Genomic DNA, 14,452 nt, shown 5'->3' on the forward strand with positions numbered 1-14,452 from the left:
GATCCGACAGCGACGAATTGAAGAACACGAAGGAATATAAATTGAGCAGCTCACAAAGAACAGAGAACGGTAAGCCACCCTGAGCAAATACTGCCAAACAGTGGAAAGTGCCCGGCGTTCATTTCGAGGCTGAGAGCCTTGCTCTGGCGAGCAAGGGATGCATTACTGTATACAACCTGTGGCTTTATATGATTGTAAACAGGGCGACAAGGGTAAGACTGTTGGAAGACTCGTCATATTAGATGAAGAAGACATTAATAGGCCTCCAGCACTGTCTAGAAATTACAGGGCTGGTTCCTTCACTCCACCGTTGTAGTCACTAAAGATCCCTGCGACAATTTCGAACACTTACCGGTATTTCACACTACACGGATTCGAGTGGAGGAGCGTTCGAGCGGTGTTCCCTTACTATGATAATGCATCATCTCAGATTCTGGCTTCCCGCTCATATGTACTCGCATCGTGGATTTCATGTCAATCGCTTATATAGCTGTCTGCTATCTTTACATACGACCGCAATCATTCGCTCCTGTACCACAACGGACTGTGTATCAACCGCTATCTGTACCGACCTCATCGCTGGTCATTCGGAACCGGGCGTGCGGATGCAGCGCCGATACCCTCAAGTTAAATAGCCTTGAAGGCGGCAGTGACTCTCTGCCGCTGTAGCGCTCAAGTGGGACCGTGGGAGAACGTACAATGCTTGCAGTTGCCAGAGGTTGCCAGCATCTCAGTCGATCTACCATCACCGGCACACTGCCACCCTGGGAGTACGCACTCTTTCCGAAATGGAGGAGGAGACGACATTCTTTGAGCGTGAACGCGATCGCTTGACAGGAGAAATCACCAGCGTGAGTACAGACCGTCAGGACGAAGTCCGAATTACAATATTACAATTCTCAGGGCTTCGAAGAACTGCTCTCCTCGAGTAATGGCTTGAACCGCAAACTGGAGGAAGTCCTAGGCATGACGCACGAATACGAGACTATTGCCGGGCTATGGCAGAACTTTCATGAACTGATGCGTGGACAAAAGGTCGAGGGGGACATTTCGTCGACGGAGACCCAAGGAATGCCAGGAACAGGCGGGCATGTGCTCGCCGCCAAGCAGGAGAGTACTGGTCCTAGCCAGCACGATGTATGACAGTATAGAGATAGTCCAGTGTAAAGGAATTGTCATGCACACAACAGGTATCCAAGTACATGAAGGCGAGAAGAATGCAGCAAACGAATAAGATCATAATAATGTCAAGAACACGTATACTATCATACGTCTGCCCATGACGCAACCTGAGATGCATACCGTGAGCGTGAGAGCACGATCAAGGTCGCGAAACTCTTACCCAAGAGAAGCCATTGAACTCGGCCTGATCACGACTTGACAGCTGTGTATGAACCGGCGTCAGTGTGGGCTGTTCACGAGTGAACTCCTCATCGAAGTTGCTCGTGTCAGCAGTGCCGTTCTACGGATAGCGTGAATCAGCGCGCCAGCAGTCTGAAAGGCTATGAAGTACGTACCACAGTAGGGAAATACGGAGGTGGGATGCGCTTGTTCATGACGTCATCAAAGTTGACATCCTTGAAGAATGGATGCCGCTTGATCTCTTCCGCATCGCCCTTCCCAGAACCCAAACGTCGTGCAGGGTCTCGAGTCAGCAGCTGGCGGAAAAGTTAGCTACGGCACAACTGCGGAAGAATGTTTATACCTTCTGCAATATTGAGACTGCATCTCTTGGCATCGTGATCGGATACAGAGGCTCATCCTCCAGAGTCGCATCGAAGATCTCATCTTCGTCATCGCCACGGAAGGGAGATTGCCCAAGCAGCATTTCGTACATGAGTACACCAAATGCCCACCAGTCAACTGCACGCCCGTAACGCTGCTCAAGCAGAATCTGCGATGTACCACTTAGCTTTGTGTCATGCGAGCCGGCAATTCCACCTTACCTCAGGGGCCATGAACTCTGGCGTGCCACAGAAGGTGCTTGTTGTTGACCCAAACCACATGTCCTCCTTGCAAAGTCCATAGTCAGCGACTTTAACATGGCCATCCAACGTCAGAAGAATGTTGTCCAGCTTTAGGTCACTGCAAAACCATCTTTAAACGCCCAACTAGCCAGGATGCAGAACGAGGATACGAACCGGTAAATAATACCGTTAGCATGGAAATACTCGAGAGCAAGAAGCACTTCTGATGCGTAGAACTTGGCTTGCCGAAGGGAGAACTGCTTGCGCTGGATGTGAAGCATGAGATCGCCACCACTGACGTACTCCATGACGAAGTAGACCCGGGTCTCCGTCTGGAAGCAAGAATGGAGGCCTAGCAGGAACGGATGTCGTTCTCGCGCAGCTGCCAAGAATACACGCTTTTCCGAACGCGTACTGCCGACGCCAGCGTTAGATATCTCGCTGCTCGTGAAGGGAACTATTCCTACCTCTCGACCTCATCGTTATCGATGATGAACTCCTTCTTCAGTACTTTGATGGCGTACAAGCTGCTGGACTTCTTCTCCTCCGCAAGCATAACCTTACCAAAGTTGCCCTTTCCGAGGACGGCGAGGAAGTTGAAGTCATCCAAGCCCACTTTGCGCTTGCGGGTAGGTTGGCGGTATGGCTGGGCCGGCGCTTGTGGCAACTGCTGAGAAGCAGCAATAGGTGTCTGCTGAGCATATACAGGCGCTGGCTCTTGAGAAACCGCCTGCGGCGGCAAACTCTGCGTAATGACACTGAACATTGGATACTCAGAGAGCGTCCGCGACAACTCACCTGATAGCTATACTCTTCCTGAGACTCATAGCTGATAACACCTGAATGTGCTTGTGGCGACGCTGGCTCTTCGTGGGTGACACCTGTAGGCATTGCACCAGGAGGCAGACGTTGTGCTTGACCAGGATACGCCGCCTGTGCAGACGGCGGCACGCGGTGATCAGGCGGCATGGCTTCAGGTGGAGGGCTGTGCATCTGCTGGCGGGTATAGGCAGCCTCCTTCTGAGGCAAAGGCGATTCGGCAAGCTTCAGCTGGCCCATATCATCGGCGACATGGTCTGCATGGAGCTCCGGGAGCATCGGAGCTTTGGAAGGTTGCGTAGTTCGACGGGCCTGCGTGGGCTTGCCGCCGCGAGCCTTGTTGATGTCTCGCCAGTCACGAAGTAGTATGTTCGCGGTCTCCATCGACATTCCACAGAAGTCAGGGACAAGGTGAGCGCAGTTTGCATGGCAGGTGATGCCACATTCCGTGCACTTGCGAGCATTCTTCCGGCCCAGCGGGAGCATATAACCACAGTGACAGCACCAGTTCGCACCGATGTTGGTAATAGGTTCGAAGCGATGTGGGATGCGGTGGTTGATCTTCTCCGCATCATCGTCCTGTAGGACAGTCTCAATATGGAATACGAAGAAAACATACGCATACACTCACTCCTGTATTTGATTTAGAAATACACTTCGTGACTACCTTTTCGTAACACTTCTTGTGGCAAGTGTATCGGCAGTCCTCACACTGATAACCGACAGCATTTAGCAAGAACTCGTTGCAGAAGGCACACAGGATGATCTGATAGAATTGCCGTTGGACAAACTTGTGTCCATTCATCTCATGAACCTCGTCCTTGCGCTTGCGAACAGCACCTTGACGGCCAAGCCCTCCAGGTGCATCGAGTGGGCGTTTTCGAACGTTCTCTTTCACTACGGTGCCAAATAAGGGATGACGCACCGACTCGGAACACAGGGAACTTACCAAAGTTCAGTTGTAACGCAATCGCACCTGCTGGCTCTACAGCGAACCAGGCGTCGATCCCCTCAGTTTGTCCCGTGGAAGGAGCAGAAGAAGAGGGCTGCACGACTCTGTTGTCGCTGAGTCCAATGGGCGCATTCATATCGCCAGTAGCACCTGGCTGTCCGTGCGCGCTTATGGTCGAACTATCGCCGCTCATGGCTCCTGCGGTGACCCAGCCACCTTGACCATTCTCCATCATGACCTTTTGCTTTCGTTGAGCATCAACGAGGTCACTGATTTTGATCCATAGCAGACCGATCGGAACAGGATGCAGTTCACCGACTGATTTGTCGTAGACGGTGATCTCAACCTCGTTCGTCTTCTCAATGATGATTTCGAAGTCTTCCATCCAGCGGTCGGTCCTTGTCGGATGAGAACGAGCGCGTTCTGTGCCTTCCACCTTGAACGACACATATGTTTCGATCTGTTTCGAGGCGGAACGAGATCGAGAGGCAGTGGGAGCATGTTCCAGCTCTCGCGCTCCTTTGAGTGTCACCAACAATTTACCGGAGAGATTCTTCGAACGTAAGTTGTTGTTCCGTTCGCCTTCTCCACCAGGACCAACCACGCCAGGCACTCCTGAGTTCGAGACGTGAAGACGCGTAATAACGATACATCGTGGATAACCTACCAGGATCATCGTCTTCTTCCGCATCATCGAGAATGTGCAAGGTCTTATAACGTTTGAGGGCGGTCTGCAAAAGTTGAATCTTTCTTTCGCTCTCAATCTTCTTAGCCTCCGCGTCAGCTCTTGATCTCCTGTCGCCGTCAGCTTGGAAGAGCTTTGCCATTTTGTCAATGCCCTTTTTCAACTGTATTTCCACCTGAAGCTTGAACTCGAGTTCATGAAGCATGCGCGAAATCTTAGCCGTCGTGTGAGGTGTGTCCGCTTTGATGAGATCCAGTTTCGTGTACGTCTTGGGCTTCGGGACACCATAGGCGTCATCGTTGGGAAGACTACCGGTGGACGCACGCATATCTGGAGACTGCGGGCTGTGCGCGCTACGTCGTGAACCATCCGGTGCTGGTGATTGAGGAACGCGATTGCTATCGGATTGGCGTCCAGCGCGTTGGGAATATGAGCCACCAGCCTGAGCAGGAGCCGGACTGCCTGATCTTGACGGATCATCCTGCTGTGCCTGCATCATCTTGCGAGACTGAAGCTGGCGGAGGGTATCCTCGAAATAGGAGAGTGACCGCTCAGCCTCCCTGATCTTCGCATCGGCTCCTCTGACGACGTCGGGATTGTTGGTAGCCTGGCGGAGCATCTGAGATGCCTCGAGGACCTTACGCTCGGTCTGAATGCGCCTGTAGACATCTTGGATCTTCTGGTCCAGCTCATGCGCCTTGGAGATATATGAGGACCACGATAGAGAGCAGAAACGTGTCGCCGCGCACCATGGCTGTCTACCACAATCTAAAGGCCCCACGGACGGCAGAGAGCTCGTTGCGACAAGTTCAGCAGCAAAAGGAGCGAACTGCAACTCGAGAGCAAGAGAGGCGGTGATGTGTGTGCATCTGCTTGTTCGCCGGCCGCAATTGCCCTTTATGCGTATCTAAGTCAGTTATATCTGTGTTAGGTCACTTATCTCGGCCGCGCCGCCCACTGTCTCTTCCTCCTCCGACGATGCCAACGTTCTGCAACTGTTCTGCCTTTCGCGAGTCTGCCGGGAATATCAGCATCGCGCTGAAGGCTCGCCATGTACTCGTTTCAGTTTCACCGTCCGCAAACATTCACACTGCACGGGGCCGAATACCGGAAAATGTAGACGTCACCGTAGGCTCGGACTTAGTGTTCACTCTGTCCGGTGCAGCAGGCTCCGCAAGGGTCTCAGGCGATGTCATACAACGGTCAGCTGTGGCAAGACACATAGTGAATTACTTCAAGCTGGTGTGTTCACGACACTATAGGGCATGATGCTCTTAAAGTTGGGTTTAAGTTAATATCGTACAGAATTCTCGCCAACTGGGCCTGAGCACCGTAACCGATGTCTATATCGACGACGACGACGGCCGCGCGAAATGTGAGTGATACAATGCAAATGGATATCTGCATTACTGGACAGCATTAGTCTCGATGACGTCTTCACGGCACCTACGAGTTGACAAACAAGCCAGCTCCGTTCAGCTGCTCGGCATCGATCTTCGGCTGGGGCTCAAAGCTGTTGCGCATGAGGACATGCGTAAGACATACTTCATACTGCATTTGGGCTATGATTACTCGAACTCGTTCGGCAGCCGCAATAGAAACCTTTTTCTCAGCACATGCCTACCTCCCGCTGGTATCTTTGCTTGACTGTGTCGTCGAAAAATTCGTAGTTCATCACCTGGTGAAGTGCGTCGTTACCTTCTGTGAAGTGCACGAATGTGCAATGCACTTACCAACGAACAGACGCTATCCGCTGATATTCGGGCCATGGCGATCGGTGGGTCGCTCCTATGTATGACATATAGTAAGCTTCAGTTAATCTATATATGCGCAGCAATTGGACTTGGAAGCAGCCTACATCCCATACGTGGTGCGTTCAATCACGGCAATCACAGAGCGATCAACGAATTCGGATTTTCATAAGACGTTCCGGCGCCACGTTAAGGTAATGCTGCTGATGCATCGCTGGTATTCATCTGACACTTCGCAGAAGCTGAGGAAGGCGTATGTGCTTTCCACAAGTGCAGCTGCAGACAGCTTGCGGGAATACCTCGGACCACTCGATGGAGAGGAAGACATGGATCCTGCAGACGAATCTGACTCCTCTGTCTTGTGTCATTCTCTAGAACGGCTTTTCAGACAGGGCATAAGACCGGCGCTTTTCAAAGTGAGTGCTCAGTACCAATGGCAGGCTTTGATGTATCCACATCAGATATCTCTAGGGCTCACAGGCTAGCTACATCGCCGAAAGGGGAGACGAGCAAGGCTTGCTGTCCAGCGCGGAGGGAAACGAGTCTATAGAGTCTGAGATTCTGTGCGAAAATGTGAACGACATATTGCAAACCCCGCAAGATTCAGATGACGCCCCCTGTGACCTAGAACTGGCAGAGGTTGAAATGCTCTTGGCTCTAGACAACGACGACTGGCCTTGGGATTCGATCCACTCTGGAAACGATCCCGACATGGACGCTCTGGACGATGACGGCGACTCTGATGATTTCCTGTACGAATTTCAGTCGACTTCTCCTCAGTGCTCGCAAGCCTCCGATCCCGATGAGACTCTCGACGTATGTATTGGACACCTTGCATTCCTCTCTTGCTATGTAGTGTTTGTATTGATTTCCACTTCAGACTCCGGATGGAAGTCAGATAAAAGTCGGAAACTCTTCCCTCATTGAGTCCCAAATGGCTCTGTCTCTCACAAGCTACGATGCTCTTACTGCGGTAGCTGACTGCCCGGAAATCGACATGCTTCTGGACACGTGCGATAACTGGCAGTCTCTGGATGTTGACGAGATCCTCAATTCGCCCATTCTGAGCTGTGAATTCAGCCTTGAAGACATCGATGCCAACGGGCGACTTTTTGAAGACGCGCTTCTGCCATTGAATGGATCTAGAACTGTTGGCTATCTCCCACGTCCGGTTGATATGTCAAAGTCTCAGCTTCTTGGGTCACAGCTTCTTGTTGATGATCGCGGCGCCGAAATCACTTCGAGTTCTCACCGGTCCGTACAATGCCATACCCCGGAAATGAAATCTGAGGACCAAGTTCCACCTCTCGGAGCCACGAGCCGTCTCGCCCTATCTCATGAAGAGTGCAGCGCCAACCGTGATAACGCGCCCTCGATCATACCTTCCTGCACTCACGCTCCCGGACATGCCGCTTGCTACTTCTGCACCGATGAGCCAACTCATGGCTTCAACGAGGCTGCCTTCGCTTCCAGACCGCATTCTCGGGCTGCTGCAGCCATGCTGTATGCAACTCGTCAGGAACCATTCAGTTGCGTAGAAACGAACATCTCGGATGAGGACGAGGGGATTCTAGATGTAGACTAAATGGCAAATGATCTCCTTGTCGCGGCGAACACGAGCTGAGAACAAGGTTGTTCGTCGGACTTAAATCGCAGTGGCCTAGATCCTCGGGGACTGGGACGGAGGCTGAGAGTCATCTGAACAAAAACGTGACATCGATCGCGGAAGCTGTGTGCGTACGTCATGAGTAACACGGCTCAAGTCCAAGTTCCGCCAGACTCCGCCTCCTTGCGGTGGCTGGAGACCATCGCCCAGCTTCGCTACGCCTCATTCACAACCTCCATCACTGCACGACCCGCTATCACTTCGAGGCTTCCGCACCCACTCTCCTCTCCTGCTCGATAGAGCCTTTGCGCTCTGCTCCCTTTCTCCTCTCCTTCGACTCTCCACTCAGCGCCATGTTGCCCGCTCAGCGGAACAAGGTTGACATCAGCGTTAGTATTGCGATATGTCCGGGCTAGACTTGATGTTGCACCGGACCAGCCCATAGCAGTTCGACTGACGACCCGCTGTCCGCAGAAACTCACAGAAGAGGAACAGAAGCTTTTCCGTCTGTATGGAAAGTTGCCTACGCACAAGAATGTCTTAATGAAGATGCAGAAAGTATGTGGCCATCATCGGTGCCGACGCATGCTGTTACAATGTCTTACGCATCGCTTGCACTCCAGGATCGCAAGTACTTTGACTCCGGCGACTACGCCCTCTCAAAGGCAGGTGTGGCCCCTCAAAACACCGTCGGGACCGCCATCCCCAATCCAGAGAAGTGAGTCTAAGCCGTACCGCATTCGGATCGATCTTGATTGAGGCCCTAGTCTTTCCTCAGCATTCCGCACGCGTCGACCTCTCCCGTCTCTCACCAGTCACTTTCCATCTCCCCCACAAACTCTAGCATGAGTCCAGGGAAAGAGAGCCCATTGGCCGAACAATCGGCTACGGCCGGAGACGACGAATCTGTTGAACATGTAGAGTCTGAGGAATCGTCCACCGCACCGGCAGAGTAGGAGAGATCCACCGGGGAAGACAGATAGTCGTGGTCGCTCATTGTCCATGGCTATCGCTTCTGGATGTGGACCGGGAAACGTGCTCGCTCTGTGCGCCGGTGTTGGGAGAACTGCTGGATTGGATTGGATTGTACGATTCTTTTGCGAAACCCTTCATCCCCTATGCGCCTTAGCTGGTCTCCCCCTCCGATCCTGTTGTAGCTTCCTTTCTGTACTTGTATTGGTTCAGCGTATGTGCCTTTGCCTCATCGCTTGCAACCTGTGGTTCATGAAATGCAACGAATCGTCATGAAACGGATGTGACGTGTGACGAATCGCGTGACGCGACGCGCTCGATCAGACGCATCTTCAAAGCGCGACTGTCTCTGTCCTCTGTTGCTGCATTTCGCCTTCACCATACTAAACTCGACGAGCACTATGGCCTCCACGGACGCATTCGTTCTGCAGCAGGAAATTCTCGAAAAGTTTGGGACCGTGTTGGATGAGAAGCTTGCGCCAGAATGTGCGTGGTGTGGCAAAGAGGTTCCGACGCGCTCTTTGACGTGCATACAACCTCTAGGTGTGAGGCTTTGCCAAATGTTCAACCTGAGCGCGGAGGACCTCTTGTATAAATGGGAGGTCCTGGTTCTCGGTGCAGCACGTGTATTCCCCCCGGACATGATACCGGCTCTCAAGGCCAAATGTCAGAGCGATATCGCGAAAGCAAATACAGCTCGACAGAAGCTGAAATCTGGCTTCAACGGATCCTTTGGAAGAACTCGTGGTGCTTTTGGCAGATTAAACACTCGGCTGAACGGGCAGACGGTTCAGGGCACGCCGACGAAACCGAACGTACAACGACAGGATGGGCTCGGCGTGGCCTTGGGTGAGGATATGAAGGTGCCTGTTGCCGGACCTAGCAAGGTCAAATTCATTGGGCCAACTATAGATGAGGATTTACGAAAGAGGCGTGCATGTGAGTTCTCTGTCTTCTCATCGCGTGATGGGAAGGCTCAGCTCTTGAGCTAGACCGCTACATGTATGAGAAGGTGTATGAACGCAGCACAGGTGATTGTTCACCTTCACTGTCCGGGATGCTGCCCTGAAACATCGTGTAAAGCTCTTGACAGACGTATCGATGAGTTCGGCGAACTTGTCATGGAGCATTATCATATCGAGGAGCTCGGCGACCCGACCGCTGCTACAGAAGTGCGTGCAGTCATTCTTCTGGTTGATATTTTCTCATTCTCGCATACTATGTGTACAGGAGGAGGTTACTATCGTAGGACGCATAACACTAGACTCTGAGACATCCGCAGGCCCTGTCAAACTCAACGAGGCTGCTCTTACTTTGGAGTCATCTCGTATGATGGGTTCAGGAGCAAGAGTGCCACTGCGTTTCGATCCAAATGTCAAAGTCCGTCAAGGCAAACAGGGAGTCGGCGGCATTGGCCTGTTTCCAGGGGCGATCGTTGCTCTGAGAGGCAAGAACGGCGGCGGAGGATGGTTTTCTGTCACTGAGATACTCGCGGTGAGCTACGAAGCGTTACGTCTCATAGCGTATAGGTCTCATTCGCATTATAGCTACCTCCGTTGAAAGCTTGTCGAGATGCTGCAGCGCCGCCACACCCTGGTTCATCGTTCAGCATGGTAGTTGCATGCGGCCCGTTCACCCCGGATACGGACTTCCAATACAAGAACTGGCATAGGCTTTTGGCGAAGATCAAGGCGGAGAAGCCGAACGTTATGCTTCTCGTGAGCAGTGTGGACGGTTTTTTTTCAGCACGCTGACTGTTCTTGTTTTTTTTTTAGTTAGGTCCCTTTATAGATGCTGCTCATCCTTTCATCAAGGAAGGCGAGATAGATGTCTCCCCATATGATATCTTCAGGGAGATTGTCGTCGCAAACTTGATGGACTTTTTAGCGTCATCTCCGGGCAGCTTGATTCTGATCGTGTCCAGCGTGCGGGACATCATCAGTGACCATGCGGTATTCCCGCAGTGTGAAATGGACGCGGAGTTCTCGAGCGATCCGGTATGACGTCGCGTTCAGTTAACTTGCGCAGAGTCTGATGATAGTATAGAGAATTCGTTTTCTGCCCAATCCCTGCAGGTTCTCGCTGAACAATGTCACGTTCGGGGTCAGTAGTGTTGATGTCCTTTTCCATCTAAGGAAGGAAGAGTTCTTCAAGCGAGCAGAGGAGATAGAATCAGTTATACCTGAAGCAGGAGACGTGCAGCCGAACGATGCGATGTCGAATGCATGTCGGCATTTACTGCAGCAACGCAGGTATGCTAGGCACTTTTCTAGAGGTTGTGTAAATTCACAAGACGCTACAGTTTCTACCCACTATTCCCGGTTCCGCTTGAGCTGGCACATGAGGTCAATCTCGACGTGACACATCTCAAAGGGCTGGACCTCTGTGCTGGCGAGGGTGTGGAGAAGGACAAGGCTCCGGAGGTGCTCATAACGCCCAGTAGGCTGAAGCACTTTTCAAAGGTGAATCAAACTCGACCATTGCTGGAACAATGACTGACCACGCTGTTTTCTTAGCATGTTGATTCTACGGTTGTTGTCAACCCTTCGTTCTTGACGAAGGGTACATTTGCGAAGTTGACTTGCGACGGGACTGTGGTTACCGAGATTTTGCGACTAGAGTAACTTGAGCGTGTTGGGTAGAATTTGATGTATACCTTAGCACTGTCACTACGATCTCGACTACTAGACTTACCATAGCAGGACATGCACCCGAACACGCCACGTGCTCGATCGTCTTCCCGAAATGACGAAATGCCTGGGCAAGTCCATTCATCGTTCAACTTGACAACATCCTTCTGTCGTCTGCACTCACGCCGTCTGTCATGGGTCTTGAAGAAGCAAAGCGGTCCAAGCACAAACATGACCGCGAACACAAGAGCAAGCGTAAGCACAGGCCCGACGCGGAGGGCAGCAGCAAGCGCACCCGCAAGGAAGACAATGGTCACATTCACATAGTGGATGACGATACAAAGGACGATGATATGTGGATGGAGAAGAACATTGATATGGACGGGGAGGAGGTGCGTGGTGAATCCGATACCCATGGTTCGCTCGCCAATTCTGTCCTGCCAGCTGCTCGCGACCAACATTCCGACTGCAGAGAGCCTCAAGCTTACTTCAAGAGCGTCCGTGGAGCCTACGGATCCTCCGCTTCCGCCGACGTTTAAAACGGAGACCGTACTGAAACGGGATGACTGGATGATGCCCCCGTCGACACCCACTATTCCGGAAGTCGAGTCTCGGCTCGAGCCTACAGGCGAGGAGTCATTGACTCAGGGCTATGGGGAGCATTCGCGGAACGCGCGTACCGCGAGCGGCTCTGTGGACTTCTTTTCCAGTCTCGGAACTGAGAGAAAGAAGAAACCGCAGCCGGACCGTCCTGACCTGGACAAGGTACGGGCAATCATTACGTTCTGTACATTCAGTTGACATATTACTCGTAGCCACATATCAGCCACAAGGAGCTAAACATAGCACTGAAGGAAGGCAAGAGCTTGGAGGACGTTCCTGCTGCAACTCCAAAGTCGATTACACCCGGCGGTCCTGGCTCACAATGGCGCATGATGAAGCTGAGGCGCGTATATGAACAGGCCGAAGAGGAAGGGAAACTGATCGAGGAGGTCGCACTCGATCGCTTCGAGTCTCTGGAAGCATTTCGGGAAGCTCAGGAAGAGCGACACATTCTCGACGAGCGGGAAGGAAGACGCACAAGCAGGGGCAGAGATCGTACCATGAAGGGAAAAGAGCCTGAAAGCGGGAAACGGGTCATGTTCACCGATATCAGTGGCAGCCTGATGTCGAGCCGCAGTTCTTCCTTCCGTCGACCTGAACTGGGCGGTAACGCGCCATCTACTCCGACTCCAGAGTCTCGCGCGACGAACCGCCAGTATGATTCCCTCCAGCTGTCATCAGCATCACGAGGCGGAACCCCTGGTAGCGCTGCCCAGTCTCATACCCCGATCCCGTCTGTGATGACTCCTTCGGTGTCCATGATAAATGCCAAGGCTCGCGCGCTCTCTCCGTCTTCTCTCAACAAACTTCAGGCCAAGGTTTTGCGTGCGAAGCTGATGGGTGATCCTGACGCGGAGAAGTTGGAGAAGGAGTATGAGGAGGAAGCTCGCAAGGCACACGGAGATGAGAACCAGGAAGGCGTGAGGACAAAGGTGGAAGTGCTGCCGACGTTGGATGCTCGCGGCCGCCTATACGACGTGGGGCACGGAAAGAACGATGGCCCCTTGCCACCGGGCAACCGCAGGAAGAAAGAGCATGTGAGTATTGTCCCTTCATCCAGAATACTGTTTTCCTGACCGCCGTTCAGTTCGAGACTCGCGACAGCACCGGTGAAGTTATACGTTACAATCCAGACGACGACACGACGACGCTGGGTGAGATGCTCCGCGAGGAGCTGATGGGTGCTGGTCCAGCGGACCAGAAGAACCTAGATGCCGAGTTCGCGCGGCAGGTCATGACGGACGGTAAATTCGTGGTATGTATTTTCTTCAGCTACTGCCAATTGCAATTAACGACGTTGTACTGTGTAGAATGACCTTGACTATATGGATGACAACGCTGAGAAGTTGGCCAGGAAGAAGATGAGGTCGGATGCGATGAAGCGACAGTTCGCTATCAATGGTGTGGTTGTTTCTCTTTCCTCTCGTTTCAGTCCACAGTTTCACGGGCCTCATCAGATTACAAGCGGACGCAGAAAGTCCTGGCTACATGTCTCTTCTGCTTCGGCGAGGACGACTCGTTACCGAAAGCGCCAATCATCGCTATGGGCACCCGCGTGTACCTTTCATGCACCTTGACGGAGGAGCTGGTAGAGGGACACTGTTTGATCGTTCCAATACAGCATCATTTGGATATGTTGGAAGGTGACGACGATGTGTGGGATGAAGTCCGGGTATGTACAACGATTGCATGGTAGCGGAAGCACGCTCATACACTTTCTTACGTTTCAGAACTTCATGAAGTGCCTCATGCGAATGTTTGCAGAGGAAGACAAGGGGGTCGTGTTCTATGAGACAGTCCTGTCGCTCAGGTCGCAAAAGCACACGTTCATAGAGTGTGTGCCATTGCCATGGTCCCAGTTCGAAGATATCCCTGGCTACTTCAAGGTGTGGCAGCTTCATTTGAGCGACCTGTTTTTGATCTGACTCGCGACATCTGCTTTGTAAGGAATCCATCCTCATGTCGGAGACGGAGTGGTCACAACACAAGAAGCTTATCGACTTCTCTGCACGACCGGGTGGCTTCCGGCGCGCGATGGTGCCGAACCTGCCTTACTTCATGGTTCAATTTGACTACAAGGGAGAGAAGGGTTACGGGCACGTCATCGAGGGCACAAGCGAAGCCGCCGGCAATGGAGACGATCCAGAAGGCGACATCGACGAGGGGGAGAAGGGAGGAGGCGAATTCCCGAGGTATGTCGTGCATTGGTCGAACGGCGACTCGACTCATATTTTTCTGTGTAGGTACTTTGCAGCGGAGATCATTGGGAATTTGTTGGACTTGGAGCCTCGCCGATGGCGTCGCCCGAGGCGTATCGACTTTTACCAAAACAAGGAGCGTGTGGCGAAGTTCAAGAGAAATTATGACAAGTATGATTGGACTGGGATGATAGAACGATCATGATGTACTATGCGAGTGCTTGTATTATCCTAGGGCTGTAATTGAGGCAGCCTGTGTTATATACTAC

The 14,452-nt window shown here is 52.4% G+C and overlaps 6 protein-coding genes across 6 annotated transcripts; 5 read left to right on the top strand and 1 right to left on the bottom strand.

Annotated features, from left to right (window-relative positions):
- Positions 1 to 788: 788 nt before the first annotated feature.
- On the top strand, positions 789 to 1,245 carry LAESUDRAFT_808907 (uncharacterized protein; the record flags this gene model as incomplete). The annotated part of the gene is made up of 2 exons (XM_040914102.1): positions 789 to 851; positions 904 to 1,245. 2 exons carry the CDS (start codon positions 789 to 791, stop codon positions 1,141 to 1,143), a joined length of 303 nt encoding a protein of 100 aa, XP_040769637.1. The 3' UTR covers positions 1,144 to 1,245.
- Positions 1,246 to 1,265: 20 nt separating this feature from the next.
- Positions 1,266 to 5,042, bottom strand: LAESUDRAFT_733878 (protein kinase C; the record flags this gene model as incomplete). Its single annotated transcript, XM_040910458.1, has 11 exons — positions 1,266 to 1,289; positions 1,343 to 1,462; positions 1,518 to 1,658; positions 1,706 to 1,894; positions 1,947 to 2,085; positions 2,142 to 2,381; positions 2,435 to 2,684; positions 2,807 to 3,365; positions 3,418 to 3,683; positions 3,736 to 4,353; positions 4,406 to 5,042. 11 exons carry the CDS (start codon positions 5,040 to 5,042, stop codon positions 1,266 to 1,268), a joined length of 3,183 nt encoding a protein of 1,060 aa, XP_040769638.1.
- A 359-nt stretch (positions 5,043 to 5,401) lies between these two features.
- LAESUDRAFT_754520 (uncharacterized protein) lies at positions 5,402 to 7,759 on the top strand (the record flags this gene model as incomplete). The annotated part of the gene is made up of 9 exons (XM_040911893.1): positions 5,402 to 5,665; positions 5,729 to 5,798; positions 5,847 to 5,957; positions 6,013 to 6,109; positions 6,167 to 6,200; positions 6,258 to 6,368; positions 6,414 to 6,590; positions 6,646 to 6,990; positions 7,055 to 7,759. 9 exons carry the CDS (start codon positions 5,402 to 5,404, stop codon positions 7,757 to 7,759), a joined length of 1,914 nt encoding a protein of 637 aa, XP_040769639.1.
- Positions 7,760 to 8,133: 374 nt separating this feature from the next.
- On the top strand, positions 8,134 to 8,736 carry LAESUDRAFT_641654 (Endosulfine-domain-containing protein; the record flags this gene model as incomplete). Its single annotated transcript, XM_040903682.1, has 4 exons — positions 8,134 to 8,169; positions 8,255 to 8,338; positions 8,404 to 8,498; positions 8,559 to 8,736. 4 exons carry the CDS (start codon positions 8,134 to 8,136, stop codon positions 8,734 to 8,736), a joined length of 393 nt encoding a protein of 130 aa, XP_040769640.1.
- A 380-nt stretch (positions 8,737 to 9,116) lies between these two features.
- Positions 9,117 to 11,466, top strand: LAESUDRAFT_808911 (DNA polymerase alpha, subunit B). The gene is made up of 10 exons (XM_040914103.1): positions 9,117 to 9,238; positions 9,296 to 9,691; positions 9,745 to 9,783; positions 9,836 to 9,924; positions 9,983 to 10,246; positions 10,300 to 10,470; positions 10,528 to 10,749; positions 10,799 to 11,004; positions 11,055 to 11,214; positions 11,269 to 11,466. The coding sequence occupies exons 1-10, from the start codon at positions 9,154 to 9,156 to the stop codon at positions 11,374 to 11,376; spliced, it is 1,740 nt and encodes a 579-aa protein (XP_040769641.1). The 5' UTR covers positions 9,117 to 9,153; the 3' UTR covers positions 11,377 to 11,466.
- Positions 11,467 to 11,576: 110 nt separating this feature from the next.
- Positions 11,577 to 14,388, top strand: LAESUDRAFT_641595 (uncharacterized protein; the record flags this gene model as incomplete). Its single annotated transcript, XM_040903673.1, has 9 exons — positions 11,577 to 11,774; positions 11,827 to 12,147; positions 12,198 to 13,022; positions 13,046 to 13,240; positions 13,296 to 13,386; positions 13,443 to 13,657; positions 13,716 to 13,871; positions 13,933 to 14,177; positions 14,229 to 14,388. 9 exons carry the CDS (start codon positions 11,577 to 11,579, stop codon positions 14,386 to 14,388), a joined length of 2,406 nt encoding a protein of 801 aa, XP_040769642.1.
- Between the last annotated feature and the right edge of the window lie 64 nt (positions 14,389 to 14,452).

The sequence above is a fragment of the Laetiporus sulphureus genome (assembly GCF_001632365.1).
Source record: "Laetiporus sulphureus 93-53 unplaced genomic scaffold LAESUscaffold_2, whole genome shotgun sequence".
NCBI classification, from domain to species: domain Eukaryota; kingdom Fungi; phylum Basidiomycota; class Agaricomycetes; order Polyporales; family Laetiporaceae; genus Laetiporus; species Laetiporus sulphureus.

Excerpts from the sequence above, each read along its gene's own strand:
- LAESUDRAFT_808911 (XM_040914103.1), top strand. The coding sequence starts at position 9,154 with ATGGCCTCCACGGACGCATTCGTTCTGCAGCAGGAAATTCTCGAAAAG. Across the intron at positions 9,925-9,982 it reads ACCCGACCGCTGCTACAGAA|GAGGAGGTTACTATCGTAGG; the intron begins GTGCGTGCAGTC and ends CTATGTGTACAG. Across the intron at positions 10,471-10,527 it reads AGCCGAACGTTATGCTTCTC|TTAGGTCCCTTTATAGATGC; the intron begins GTGAGCAGTGTG and ends TTTTTTTTTTAG.